This window comes from Maniola hyperantus, chromosome 19, assembly GCF_902806685.2.
Source record: "Maniola hyperantus chromosome 19, iAphHyp1.2, whole genome shotgun sequence".
Taxonomy (NCBI): domain Eukaryota; kingdom Metazoa; phylum Arthropoda; class Insecta; order Lepidoptera; family Nymphalidae; genus Maniola; species Maniola hyperantus.
Window position 1 is genome coordinate 3,767,963 of NC_048554.1, and position 13,925 is coordinate 3,781,887.

Here is a 13,925-nt window from a genome sequence, read left to right on the forward strand (position 1 = left end):
GGCACATCTGGAGAGAATATTTTGAAGCGCAGCGAAGCGACGCGCAGTGCAGTGACGCTAGTGCGACATACCCAGCGGCGCGGCGCGGCGCTTCAGTATGCGTACGTCGCTCGAATAAGATACACGCGCATCTTGTTAGGTATTTAAAGTGCAGGCAAGAATAGGCAAGATAGACCTCAAAATAAATAACGTAGGTTTAATTTTTGGCACATGACGTGTTCCTCATGCTCTTAGAAGTATATCCTCAAAGGTCCCAACCCCTAGGATGTCGGCTTCCCCCCTTCCCAGCGTCTAAATGTATAAATGTCTCTCCGAGCGTTATGAGAAAACATCAATGGTAAAAATAATCCTGATTAAATAACTATAATATATTATGTACATATTATACCTACCTACTTCATCTAGGTAGAATTAATAGTTTCGGAAATATGCCTACCTATTTGTTGTACTTGTGTTTATATTATACTAGCTTATGCCCGCGACGTCGTCCGCGTGGACTACACAAATCTCGAACCCCTATTTTAGGGTTCCGTACCTCAAAAGGAAAAACGGAACTCTTATAGGATCACTTTGTTGTCTGTCTGTCTGTCTGTCCGTCTGTCTGTCAAGAAACCTACAGGGTACTTCCCGTTGACCTAGAATCATGAAATATGGCAGGTAGGTAGATCTTATAGCTGACATTTGGGGATAAATCTGAAAACCGTGAATTTAGGGTTAGATCACACAAAAAAAATTAAATTGTGGTCATGAACTAATAATTAGTATTTTCAACTTTCGAAGTGAGTGACTATACCAAGTGGGGTATCATATGAAAGGTCTTCACCTGTACATTCTAAAACAGATTTTTATTTATTTTTATGCATCATATTTTTTGAATTATCGTGCAAAATGTCGAAAAAATACGACTGTAGTACGGAACCCTCATTGCGCGAGCCTGACTCGCACTTGGCCGGTTTTTTCTCTTCGATAATTCGTTCTTCTTCTGCACAACAAAGAAATAATAATCAAATCCTCTTCACTGTCGCTCATCTTGCGACGTTGTTGCTCGTACGCGAACGGGTATAAAAGTGACGCGCAAGTGACGCGAGGTGCCGCGTACTGAAGTTGTAGTGCGGTAGGCACCGTCGAGCGGCCTGAGGTGACGCGTTCTGCAGTCGGACTGAAGCGCCGCGCCGCGCCGCTCAGGTGCGTACGAACCTTTAAAACTGATTTAAATTTATTTTTTCAAAAGGTGCGATTTTTGTGACGCTGAGTGTAGCATGAAAGCTTACTACCAGGAATTAATTAAGAAAACAATAAATACCAATAGTTAAATTTGTATAATTCTTATTAAAACATTGTCCTTCATCATATTGTAAAATCCCAAACAAAACAATTCACACAATAAACATTTGCATAATATACACCAATCCATTATAATTTTATTAATTTTTCATTTAAAATATCATAGGGCAACCATAAATATTAACAGAGTTTTAAACATTTTGTAATGTAATTAATGGGGTATGCACCCCAGTTAAAACAAGAAAGTGGCTAGTTCGACACTGCTCATGACAGCTCGTACTTCATCTTTTACAGCATTGCAGTCCCGTCAAAGCCAAAGAGTATAATAATATACAAGGAAGTCAAAACCGTCGTAATAACAATGGTACCGATCCGTTATTTACGTTATAAAATGTCGTTTAACCACAAAATACGCCTAAAATCATTAGAGTTCTATACTAAAACTGTATAGAGCTTTAAAAATCCATTTGTCAAAATTCAACGTATAATAGGTATCTAGTGACCAATAATAAAATACTTTGTACACATTGAATTACTTGATTCCCGCATCTTCCAACCACCTTAAAATAAATAAGAAATATATAAATCATAAGTACCCACAGATTATAAAAAAACATTTGTGCATTTATGTAATATCTTATGATTATGAATGTTGGCACTTTAATTGTTTATGTAGCACCTTATTCTTTAAGTGTATACCAGCTACATTTATAATGTATGAGATATATTGTAGTGACAAGTGTAGTTCATAATATAATGGGGCTAATTCAGTTGTATATGAGGCCAGAATATACATTCAACGCTGTCGATCGCGCGTACTATTAAAGATCACTTCGCACATTACACAGACTCGACTCACAGTAAAGCATGGAAATGTAGGCTTTTTATCGTGTGTCATATTAATATATCGCACCCCTAGATGAAAAGGTCACTAAGTCAAAAAACCAAAATGTTCAGAAACGACGAAAAACTGATTTTAGGATATCTATGAAAGATACGGAAAATCTAAAAATACATTCCTAAATGCAATATTTCCTAAAGCTTGTTCAACTAACTTATTTGTATGTTATATGTTAAAAACCAGAAATAATTAAGATTTTTTAGTTACTCTAGTTTTGCAGCGGTAGTGAACAAGTTTTTTGTGCAGTAAGTAGAAATAGCTTACTTTATCTGAAATGAAAATGAGTTACATTACTTTTCACCTCAAAATTGAGATAACTTTTTATTGGAAAGTTTTGAGTTATAGCATGAACGGGTGATAAATTTTTAATTTTTATGTACCTAGGTGGACTAGAATTAAAATGGTTGAAATAAAACAATAACAAATGTAAAGACAAACAAAACTGTTATTTATTTACTGAATGAGTAATCTATATTTATAAAGAAAAAGCTGACCGACTGACTGACTGATTGACTGATCTATCAACGCACAGCTCAAACTACTGGACGGATCGGGCTGAAATTTAGCATGCAGATAGCTATTATGACGTAGACATCTGTTAAGAAAGGATTTTTGAAAATTCAACCCATGAAGGGGTGAAATAGGTGTTTGAAAGTGAAGCAGGAATAAGCTAGTTAAAAATAAAGTTAAGCTGAATCACTAATTATTTGTATTAGGATGGTTTTCCGTAACATAAAACTGGTGTTTGCTTAGTTTTATAAAAACAAACTGACGGGACTTGGTACTACATTTAAAACGACATTTTTCACAAGGAGGTTGCAATTTGCGAGCAGGGATTAATTCTTTTTTTAGTTGATCCCACAACTTGTAAGTTTTACAGGTTTCCAATCCATCCACAATGCTACTAGCAACTCAGGTGCATTACTCTATTTAGCATTTCGATACTAGGGGACGGAAGCTTTCTTAGAACATCCAATAGAACTGACAACTCAGTCTCCTTTACCCTATTCAGCACTTTTATACCATGGGATGGAAGGGTTCTTCTATCATCCAATGCTGCTAGCTGGTCAAGATCTTGTTTTTTGTGTTTATCATTTCTAACATGAGTTTTCCTGGACTTTTTTGTCTTAAAAATAAACTATCATGTAAAGTCAACCAACTCAAAAATTCCAAAAATATCACGTCCTGCTTTTCAAATCTTTATAGCGATTAAAAAATCTAATTCTAAATGTCATAATAATAACCTTTTATCTATGAAAAGTACGTTTTCGACTAAACAGGCCAAGATAACGGAAGCTAAACTTTCCTTCAACAAAACTACTGTAAGTCGGAATTTGATTTTACTGTCATGTAAATCTCAGTAACTTGAAATATCAAAAAAAATATCGCGATAAAACATCATCAAAACAACGTAACTCAAAATGAACAGTAACTTTTATAATTAAAATTTCATTAAAACACAATTAACTCTAAATAAAAACGAATTTAATGATGACTAATATAAGTAAATTTCACGTTAACTCTTGCAACTCAAAATGACCCACTATTCAAACGTCATCCACCTTCGTCGACCGGAAGACTATTCAAAATGACGCAGTATGTTCGCGCCGTTGAGGGGAGGGTCATTCAAGTAAACCTACGTTTCGCACCATTATTCGTTGACGGTTGAAGGTATAGTTACGTGAGTTATATCGCCGTGTAGGTATACGAGTCAGGAGTTTGAAAATGCCACTAACTCAAAACACGCACTTTTTGACTTAGTGACCTTTTCATCTAGGGGTGCGATATGATGGAATCAATTGACAGAAGTATCGACTTGTGGACCATGTCTTTCAACGGCCATCCACATCCAAAGTCGAGTCGGAGTGGAGTCTGCGTTGCGATTTGATTTTATGTTGCCAGCGTCACAGTGTGGTGCCTAAACACTACGTGCCATGTAGGACGTATAAGGGATGATTTATGGCAACACGTACGAGGCACGGATTCAAAATACAAGAACATTTTATATGAAGCAGTTCAGCTTCACCGTGTGGCAGTTCACGGCACGGTGAAGCATAAACTGCTCCGTGTCTCGTGCGTGGCACGGCCCGCGTCTGCCACGTGTTGGCATAAATCATCCCTATCGCGTACAAAGTAACAACGCAGCAAGTTGCTAACCGAACTTTTCTAATTACAGTTGACAGAGCAAAATAAGTCCATTGTTATTACACGTATAACGTACGCGCAAGCGACATCAGCGTAGTGCTCAAAGCTCAGGAGCAAAAAATATACTACCCTCATATCAATGGTGTGAATCTATTGTATACACAATCTTTATACTAAATTGTGAAAAGAAATAAAACTATGTTTAGACCTAACAGTTTAGTTTAGAGATTGTGTACTATATCCTAATAATAATTAGCACCACTGTAAAAACAATTTTTCATAGTTTATTGCCTTACAACGTTAGGTGAAGTCTGCCATAAATAAAATTAATGATCATTTTTAACATATTAAACAAGTATGCATTATATAAGTAAGTATTTATACTTACAAGTAACCAAGTTGATATTTTATATTCGAATTAATATTATCAACATTGGCTAATTAATTGCATTCTGCACTTTCGATCAATGTGATTGTGAATTAAATATTCAAAGTCAATTAGTAAAATATCGATTTAAATTACATAAAAATGCAGTAGGCAAATAAAATCTTGTATTTATTGATTTCTTAAATTCAGAACGATTTCGCTTAAGAAATTCAAGAAAGAGTATTCAAGTAGATACCTATTTATTTTATTGAATTATTGTCGAAGCTCCAAGGGAATGTCAAAAAGACGTTTAATTTTTATAAACGTACTATGTATAATATTTTATACTATCACAATATTGCACGAATGTGTGCATAAAATACACTAAAATGGAAAAATCTGTACAACGTGAAATATAAACAATTAAAGTTCTTGCGTCCCACGAGTGTGCGTGGCTCATGCCTGTGTTCGTATCGGTTTAACTAAAGTAAATGTATGCGCTTGCTCGCGACTGATTGGTCAGACAGGCACGCACACTTACGCAATGTATACGACGTAAACACAAGTAAAGTTCACGCGGAAAAAAAAAAAAGTTTACGCGCACTTGTGTATTGCAAGAACTACTAGATACACGACAACATATACGCTTGAGACAGGTATTGCAAGACTTACTGAATTCAAATAAATTTTTATGAAAGTCGTGTACGTATTAGGTACAAGTTTGCAAAGCTTTCGTTTGGTATGCTGTCTGGTAATTATTGTATATAATATCGCATTTTGTTGTCAGTACTTATAATTATGTTTACTTGGGGTATTAAGCTTGAAAAACTGTATACTTTTTTTTTACAAAATAAAGCGTGCTCAAGCATGGTTATTAATGGTGATACCCTTTGTAGTTAGGTTCTTCGATCATCAAAGTACAAGAGAGTTCTATAGGTAGGTATTATTTAAATGAAAAAGCGTCCGCTTGGAGTTTATAATTGTTGGTATTCAGAAAAACTAAAAGAAATAAGCTAAATTGCATTTTGCTTTTTTTTTACTTTTAGAAGTTTTAAAAGAACACTGCGGCAAGGCTTTTAAGTAGATAATACACGTATACTTGACAACCGACGGCATATCTTGTACTTTATTTATCGAAGGTTACGTTACGATACTTGTTCACACACAACCTTAGGTCACATATCGGCTGGTCTTTCGTCATGATGGTTTGAATCAAGCTCCTCTAGAGTGTCGCTGGACGAGTGAGTCAGGTCGCTGAGTTCGTCGATTTGTTTTTGTTTCTTCCTCACGTTCCAGTGCAAACATTCGCCTAGGGAGTCAAACCAGTCCGAGATTTGGTCCTGCGCACATATTGACGGTACCGGATACACTGATGTCGTCACGTACAGACTATAAAATACCAAAAGTTGGATTAAAGTTTTTATTTTATCAATATTATTAAGTGTATCTCTACACATATTATTATAATTATAAATGCGAAAGTGTGTTTGTTTGCTAATTTGTCTTTCAATCACGCCGCCACAGACCAACGGATCGACGGTTACACATCTAGGCAACATTTTATCCAAGAGAATAAGAAAAATCACACGGGATCCTTTAAAAAACATAATAGTCCCGTGAATGAAGTCGTGGGCATCATATATTTTGTACAGAGATAGCTTGCATGACGACGGACGGACCTGAAGACGTTTTCTGGGGTAAAAAATACCCATATAGGGTATTTTTTACCCCAGAAAACCACCGTGCGCACGGGATTAATAAAAAAAGACCCAAATCCACGAGGACGAGGCATCATCTAGTATATCAATAATATTGCTAAATCTAAATTTTGATGTTAAAGCGTGCATAAGCATAAAAACATAACATTAACGTGCAAATAGTAAAAAACACAAATTTATATGGGGCCAACGTTTACGGCGATTACGCACTGCACTTCCGTCATCCGAGTACTATCCATCACCCGTAAGAATACCAGCGATTATCTACGTCATATGTCATAAGCCACCATACAAAACAAAAAGGAACGCATTTTCACGAACTCGAATCGGATGAGTGCGTAACCGCCCTAAGCATGCAAAGATCAAACCAAGCAGTCCAGTCCAAAGTTTTAACTTAAATCGACAAAAATAGTACCACCCTTTCCCAATTCTCTCTACAGAAAAGGACAATGATAGTGCTGCGTTTTCAATTATTGTAGTTTCCAACAAAACAACAATTGATACAAACATAAAATCACAATAAATGCACCAAATGCCAATGTGAATTTTCCTAATTATGTAACACTGACACGGCCATACTGATTTGTGTTTTACCATACCATAATGATTTGATGTTTTTCGAAAATGAATTTAAACCCATGAATTTAACCTTTGTTTATTTATTACCTATCACCAGCACTGAGTATCAATTGTGAGCGTCCGTCAAAAGACACGCTGGCCTTGTTATGGGCTTCTAGGTTTAGCTTTGTCTGAAACAAGCTCGCGTATTTAAAAAAAAGTTTTGGAATGATTACGCCTTTAAACTGTGCGACGAAAACTCCATATTAGGACTCCAAAGAGGCACAGCTGCTTTCCTTAGTTCAAAGAATAAAAGAAGCGATTGTCGTCGAAGAAGTTTCCACCTCAGCTTCGTTTGGGTGTAATTTCTACAAATCCTTTCTTTATGGGATCTACGTTATAAGTTATGCGCTAGTTTTTAGACCCAGTGATTGGAGCTGAATATTGATATTGTAAAACCCCAAGCCTCTAATTTTGACATAAGCCGAAGCTACCTTTCATCCAAATCTCTTTCAAAAATCCACGAATATCTGGTAGAAATCTCTGAGTTGAGATAAGTGCTTCCCTGACCAGTTTTTAACTATACTTATACTATTATTATATTATAGGTACCCACTACTTTTAAATAAAAACTTTTACTTTTGTATAAAGTGATGATTACAATTTTTAACCGACGACCGATGGTTTGACCTTTACATCGTGAAATACAAGTCAGCAGAACATTTCATAAATCTGCTTTAACTGCACCTTCTGAACTAAATTGACATGTCTAAAACATGTAAATTTAGGTTAGAATTTGTATTCGAAAATGAATTAGTTGAAACAATATTAGTTCTGATAATTTAGAAATTAGGTTAACATGACAGCATTGCAGGTTAGCTAAAAGGGTTAGAATGCGTATTATAACGTTGTGGTCACAAGTACCTATCTCCGTGTTGTAACGCTTGTCTGTTGCGTCCGTCGAACGACACCCACATTGCGTTTCGCGCGTCGGGTGATAAGGCGATCTAAAATGTCAATTATGTTTATTTGGACTATTTCAAAAGGCGGAAGACGTCTAAAAACAACCGAATTTCTGTGAGCTTCCAATTGACAATTTTTTTTTAAGTAGTCGCCGAGGCCAAAGGTTACACAAAGAGGGCATCACCTCAAAACAACAAAAGGGGTCAAAAATCCAATTTTGATTACATTATTATAGGATGAAATTCAAAAGATTTTTCTTTGTGGATCAAATGTCTAAAAACTTTAAAAACTTTATGATACAGAAAAATTATAATCCTCCTTTTTTAAACGATTAAGTACTAATTAAAGAAAGAGTTTTACCTTGAGTTCGACCCCAGCCGGCACCACAATGGGCCTGAAGGAGAGCGAGTGTGGGCAGATAGGCGTCACCATAATCGCAGGCACTGACGGGTGGATCATACTAGCTCCCGCGGCTACGGCGTACGCTGTACTACCCGTTGGCGTCGATACTATTAAACCTGGAACAATTAGTTTAATTATTGGTCACTATGTCTACCTTATATTTACACTAGCAGTTGCCCGCGACTTGCGTCTGCGTAAAATTTCTGGTTTCTCATGAGATCCACAAATTTTCCCGCTGCAAAAATCCTTACTAACCTACTCACTCAGTCTCACCTTAAGGCACGGAACCCAGAATACCTAAATGCCAATTATCATATCTCTAACTTCAAAAACATAGGACTTTCATACAACGCTCCACCCCCCCTTTCAAAACCGTTTCTTAGCTGACACCTACGTCCTAGATAGGAACCTACCTTCCAAATTTCAAGTTTGTAGGCTTTATAGCTTCTGAGATTTCGTGATTAGTCAGTCAGTCAGTGAGTGAGTGGTATTTCGCTTTTATATTATATACACATATAGATTTATTATGGAGTGGAGGACATACGTGGACGTGTGCCTTCCACTCGAACTTGTACCACGTGGTGTTCAACCACTCCACTCTTCCTCGAAATATGCCCAAAGATTTTGAGGATTTGCAATTGTACAAGCGACGAAAGCCTTTGATTTATTTTGTTATTTCAATATGAAAGTAAAAAAGATCAGTTTTACAAAAAAAAGTTTTACTCACCGTCGCCCTGGACAGAGGTAATGTGTTTCCCATCGAGGAAGAGATCAAAGTTGGAGAGGTAGGGCGAAGGTCCTCGGTCCACCACCACCTCATTGAGCACTAGTATAGTTGTGGGCTTCTTCTTCTCTTTGCCATCTTCTGTCGTCTTCCGGAGTACCACGCATTGGAGACGTGACCTTAACGTTAACGCGGCGTGACCTTGAATAAAATGATTTTTCGATTGCATATATCTGTTGAATTGGATAGTGCATTTTAAGAAACATTTTAGTTCGATTATTTATTAATTCGGGCAGTTTAGAAAATACATATCGAAAATTTCGTCATGGGCAGTGAAATCCGCAATTTTTGACATGTAAAAAAATCAGAGTTTATAGACTAAGAGAGATAATAAGCTAAACACTCATAGAGCTCATTCATTTTTAACGAAGCCATAAGGTAACATAGATAAAGTATCAAAATCGTTTGAAACGCCGCACGTGTTTTGCAAGTGTTTACAAATAATTCACTCGCCACGACTTAATCCTATTATTATTGCTAATGACGGTCTCAAGTGGAAACACGCCAGGTAATATTGAATGCACTATTCTAATTTAATAGACATTTAGCTTACCTTCCAAAACATTCATGACTTGATCCTGAAAGTTGTTGAACTCGAATGGCGTAAGGAATCCCAACGAGCCCAAATGGAACGCCATCACTGGAGGCACTGATTGCTGGAAGAGAAATACAAACGTGATTTATACCACACTAGCTGATGCCCGTGACTTCGTCCGCGTGGAATTATTTAAAAAAAAATCCCGTGGGAACTCTTTGATTTTCCGGGATAAAAAATAGCCTGTGTCACTCTCCAGGTCTTTATCTGTACCCATGCAAAAATAAAATCGATCCGTTGCACCGTTGCGACGTGATTGAAGGACAAACCAACAAACCAAGACACAAACACACTTTCGCATTTATAATAAGGGTACTGATAAGGGTGACTAGGATTCCTTATCTTCTGTTGAATTAAAATTCTCCTTCACCTTTTTCTTTCAAATCAGTACCCATATTATAAATGCGAAAGTGTGTTTGTTTTTTGGTTTGTTGGTTTGTCTTTCAATCACGTCGCAACGGATCAACGTGATTTTTTGCATGAATATAGTTAAAGACCATTAGAGTGACATATGCTACTTTTTATCCCGGAAAATCAAAGAGTTCCCACGGGATTTTTATTTAGATAGGAATAGAAAAACCTTATTTCACGCGAACGAAGTCGCGGGCATCAGCTAGTAAAAAATAATAATTAAGAGAAATTGTTCCAAAAACAACAATCATCATCATCAACCAATAGACGTCCACAGCTGGACATAGGTCTCTTGTAGGGACTTCCACACGCCACGGTCTTGCGCCGCCTGGATCCAACGGCTCCCTGCGACTCGTCTGATGTCGTCCGTCCACCTAGTGAGGGGTCTTCCAACGCTGCGTCTTCCATACAAACATAAAACAACAATACCCATATTATAATCCGAAAGTGTATTTGTTAGACCTCCAATCACACCCAACGGAGCAACGGATCGACGTGATTTTTTTACATAGTTGCTTCAATCGCAAACGCTTTCTTTGCCTTCACGTAGAATTCCTCAATCAGTTCACGGCTTCTTCTTTTCCACAATAATCTGATCGCACCGTACGCGCCAGTAGATTCTCAAAGCTGTCTTGATACGCTACATACAGGGTGTAAGCAGAACGCTAGCAAAAACTTTGCGTTATTGTTATACTACTTAAACACAATCCAATACCATTAGCAATTTGCCTCATTTTATCGTTTTAGTGATTTAGTATTTTTTAACCCCGCAATGTGTAGCGTGCAAAACTCGGGTCAATGCCCCGCCTTCGACGTCGCATTGACTCCGAATGGCTTACAGTCAGTCAGATGTTTTATTTGCAATATTTTACTAAATATAGGATTTTTTTAGATTTAATCGCATTTTTTTGGTGTTATCATATCAGTAATCATCAGTAGTACAACTTGTCTTCGTTTCTGCTAACGTTCTGGTTACAACCTGTAACCAGACCTACAGGTAAGTCAAGTCTCAATTAAGTTAGCTCAAGTAAGTTAGCATACCTGGAACAAGGAGCTGGCATGTAACAGCGTGCCGTCTCCTCCAAGGCAGATAATGAAGTCAATCTTGTCCGTGAGGTCGTCCGTGCCGGCGCGAAACGTCATGAGCCGTTCCCTCACCGACGAGAAGTCGCCGTACTCCTTGAGCAAAGTGTCATCTAGAACTGCCGCTTCAACGAACACCACCATACTTTTGTCCTGAAAATTAAAGAATCCTTAAATTTTTAAACATTGGCACCGACACCGATTCCGTTGTCTTTCTCTAAACCAAATTTAGAGTATCTGCATCCTATTCTTTTTAACAATGCTAAAAAGGGACAGAACATGAACTTTACATTTAAAGACTCTAAATTTTAGTACACGCTACAAATTCAAACAGTAGGCTCGCGACTGTGCGCTAAAATCACGGGTTTTACCATCTAAAAATAAAATTTAAAACTGTCGAACTGCGTCTGTCCTTTTCATATTACATTAGTAAGAAGAGTATGCGAAATGCGAATACTCTAAAATTAGGTTCTGCTCAGAGAATCAGTACCTAAATTTTAGAGTATTCGCATCCTCTTCTTACTAATGTAATATAAAAAGGACAGACACAGTTTAACAGTTTTAAATTTAATTTAGAGCCGTCAAACCGCGTAACTTTAGCTGCTGTAACGATTTATGACCCCGTTCGCACGTTCATAATGACCCAACTGGATATGGATGAATGGGTATGGATGACTTACATGAACAAGCCAATGCACGAGCTGGACGAAGGGCGCGAGTATGGTGGCGTCGTGGACCTTCTTGATCACCAGCACCGTCAGCGGCGGCTTGTACCACGTCAGCCGCTGTGATGCCGGGTCCTGGATCTGCCTGGAAGTATAAATCATTTATTATGGTTTACTATACCTACTTGATAAATATTTATGGGTCTATTTTCTTTTTCCTTTTTTAATTTATACACTATATGGTGGGATGTGATAATGCAGCCTAAGATGGAGCGCCCCCTTCTACACCTTCGTACGACCACTCCCACCATACAAACCGGCAGATAAATATTTTTGCGATAAAAAAAACACGTGGGAAGGGAAGCATTATATACTACTATAGCTGATGCCCGCGACTTCGTGCGCGTGGATTTAGGTTTTTTAAAAATCCCTTGGGAACTCTTTGATTTTCCGGGAAAAAGTAGCCTATGTCACTCTCCAGCAGGGCGATTGTCTAAAACCTGCATCAATCATTATTACAATCTCAATTGTACTGATTGGCTGAATTTGTGCGATTCTTGTTGCAACAATGCATTGTGGCCAATAGTGAGCGAGCATTAACCAATCAGAGATGATTGCGATCGTGACATTGTAGCTGTCAAACAACCGCGGTAGAGCCACAGGTCTTAAACTATACCCATGCAAAAAACCGTTGCTCCGTTGCGACGTGATTGAAAGACAAACCAACAAACAAACACACTTTCGCATTTATAATAAGGGTACTGATTAATATCTAAAGCACTCGAGTATTTCTTTGTGAATATATAGTTTTTTTACATTTTTGAAATCCTGTACGCGCTCTCCCCACCAGCGAAAGGGGTTACATCATATTATAACCTTTTTCTTTTTAGCACCTAATCTTCACAATCCAAAAGGTTCCCACGACGCTCGAGTAAATCCCTATTTAGCCTCTTGGGCTCCCCTACTATTAGGTTACAGTATATTTTTCTTAAAAAACAAATAAATCGGGAACATGCTTACAAAATATAAGGTCTGCCACATGTCTCCTCAGTCCAAATTTTATTAATTTCTTCCTCACATGCACACTGACAAAAAAATATTGTATTGCTTCGACTCAAAACATAGAAAAGTATAACTACGATGTATTTTTGCATATTCGAATTGATGACTTGATCAAGTTGCCAGTAGCTGTGGCGAGGTTCCGCAACGAACGATACAATATCACTACCCATATAATCACTACCCATATAATCACTAGGTACCCATATAATCACTACCCATATTATAAATGCGGCAGTGTTTGTTGGTTTGCCTTTCAAGTCGCAAAAGAGCAACGGATCGACATGATTTTTTGCGTGGGTATACTTAAAGACCTGGAGAGTGACATAGGCTACTTGTTATCCCGGAAAATCAAAAAGTTCTTTCGGGATAATCCACGCGGACGAGGGCATCAGCTAGTAACGTGTAAAAACTCTTATTATAAATGCGAAAGTGTTTGTTTGAGTGTGCAACGGATTGACGTGATATTTGCATGGCTATACTTAAAGATTTGGAGAGTGACATAGAATACTTTTTATCTCGGAAAATCAAAGAGGACGGGATTTTTAAAAACCTTAATCCATGCGAACAAAGTCGTGGGCATCAGCTAGTAACATATAAATACACGTATAAAGGAAACGACACTTGACTCTAATAAAAATTACCACTTTAAAACATTATATTTTACAAACGGATCAAGAAATCGAAAAATGATGTTCCCACGACCCACACCCACAGTATCTTTAGAAGACCAGACAGTATCAGTTATATCCGAGATAGCTTGGCAGCCTGTTTTTATCCCGGAAACACATATTTACAGAGTTTCACAGTTTTACAGAGAGGATTAAAAAGATCTGAATTCACGCGGACGAAGTGGCGAGCACCGTACTAGTAGATATTATAAAGTAACAACAGTCAACATTAATACTTTTTATTATTTCTCTTATCTATTATTATTACAAATGCACATTTTCATTATCATAGACTAGCTGATGACCGCCACTTTGTCCG

At 37.5% G+C, this 13,925-nt stretch overlaps 1 protein-coding gene across 5 annotated transcripts in view; it reads right to left on the reverse strand.

Moving 5' to 3' along the window:
- Positions 1-3,975: 3,975 nt before the first annotated feature.
- The window catches only part of LOC117991354 (NAD kinase-like), a 56,445-nt gene continuing 46,495 nt past the window's right edge, over positions 3,976-13,925 (reverse strand). For 4 of the 5 annotated variants that reach the window (XM_069504946.1, XM_034978928.2, XM_034978925.2 and 1 more), the window contains 7 exons: positions 11,892-12,021; positions 11,170-11,364; positions 9,676-9,778; positions 9,066-9,263; positions 8,297-8,454; positions 7,898-7,980; positions 3,976-6,086 (listed from right to left, as the gene is read on the reverse strand). In XM_069504946.1, the coding sequence (XP_069361047.1) occupies positions 5,873-6,086; positions 7,898-7,980; positions 8,297-8,454; positions 9,066-9,263; positions 9,676-9,778; positions 11,170-11,364; positions 11,892-12,021 (1,081 nt within the window). In that variant the 3' untranslated portion in view covers positions 3,976-5,872. Of the gene's footprint in view, positions 6,087-7,081; positions 7,165-7,897; positions 7,981-8,296; positions 8,455-9,065; positions 9,264-9,675; positions 9,779-11,169; positions 11,365-11,891; positions 12,022-13,925 lie in introns of all 5 variants that reach the window. The other variant, XM_034978926.2, reaches the window with a different exon arrangement.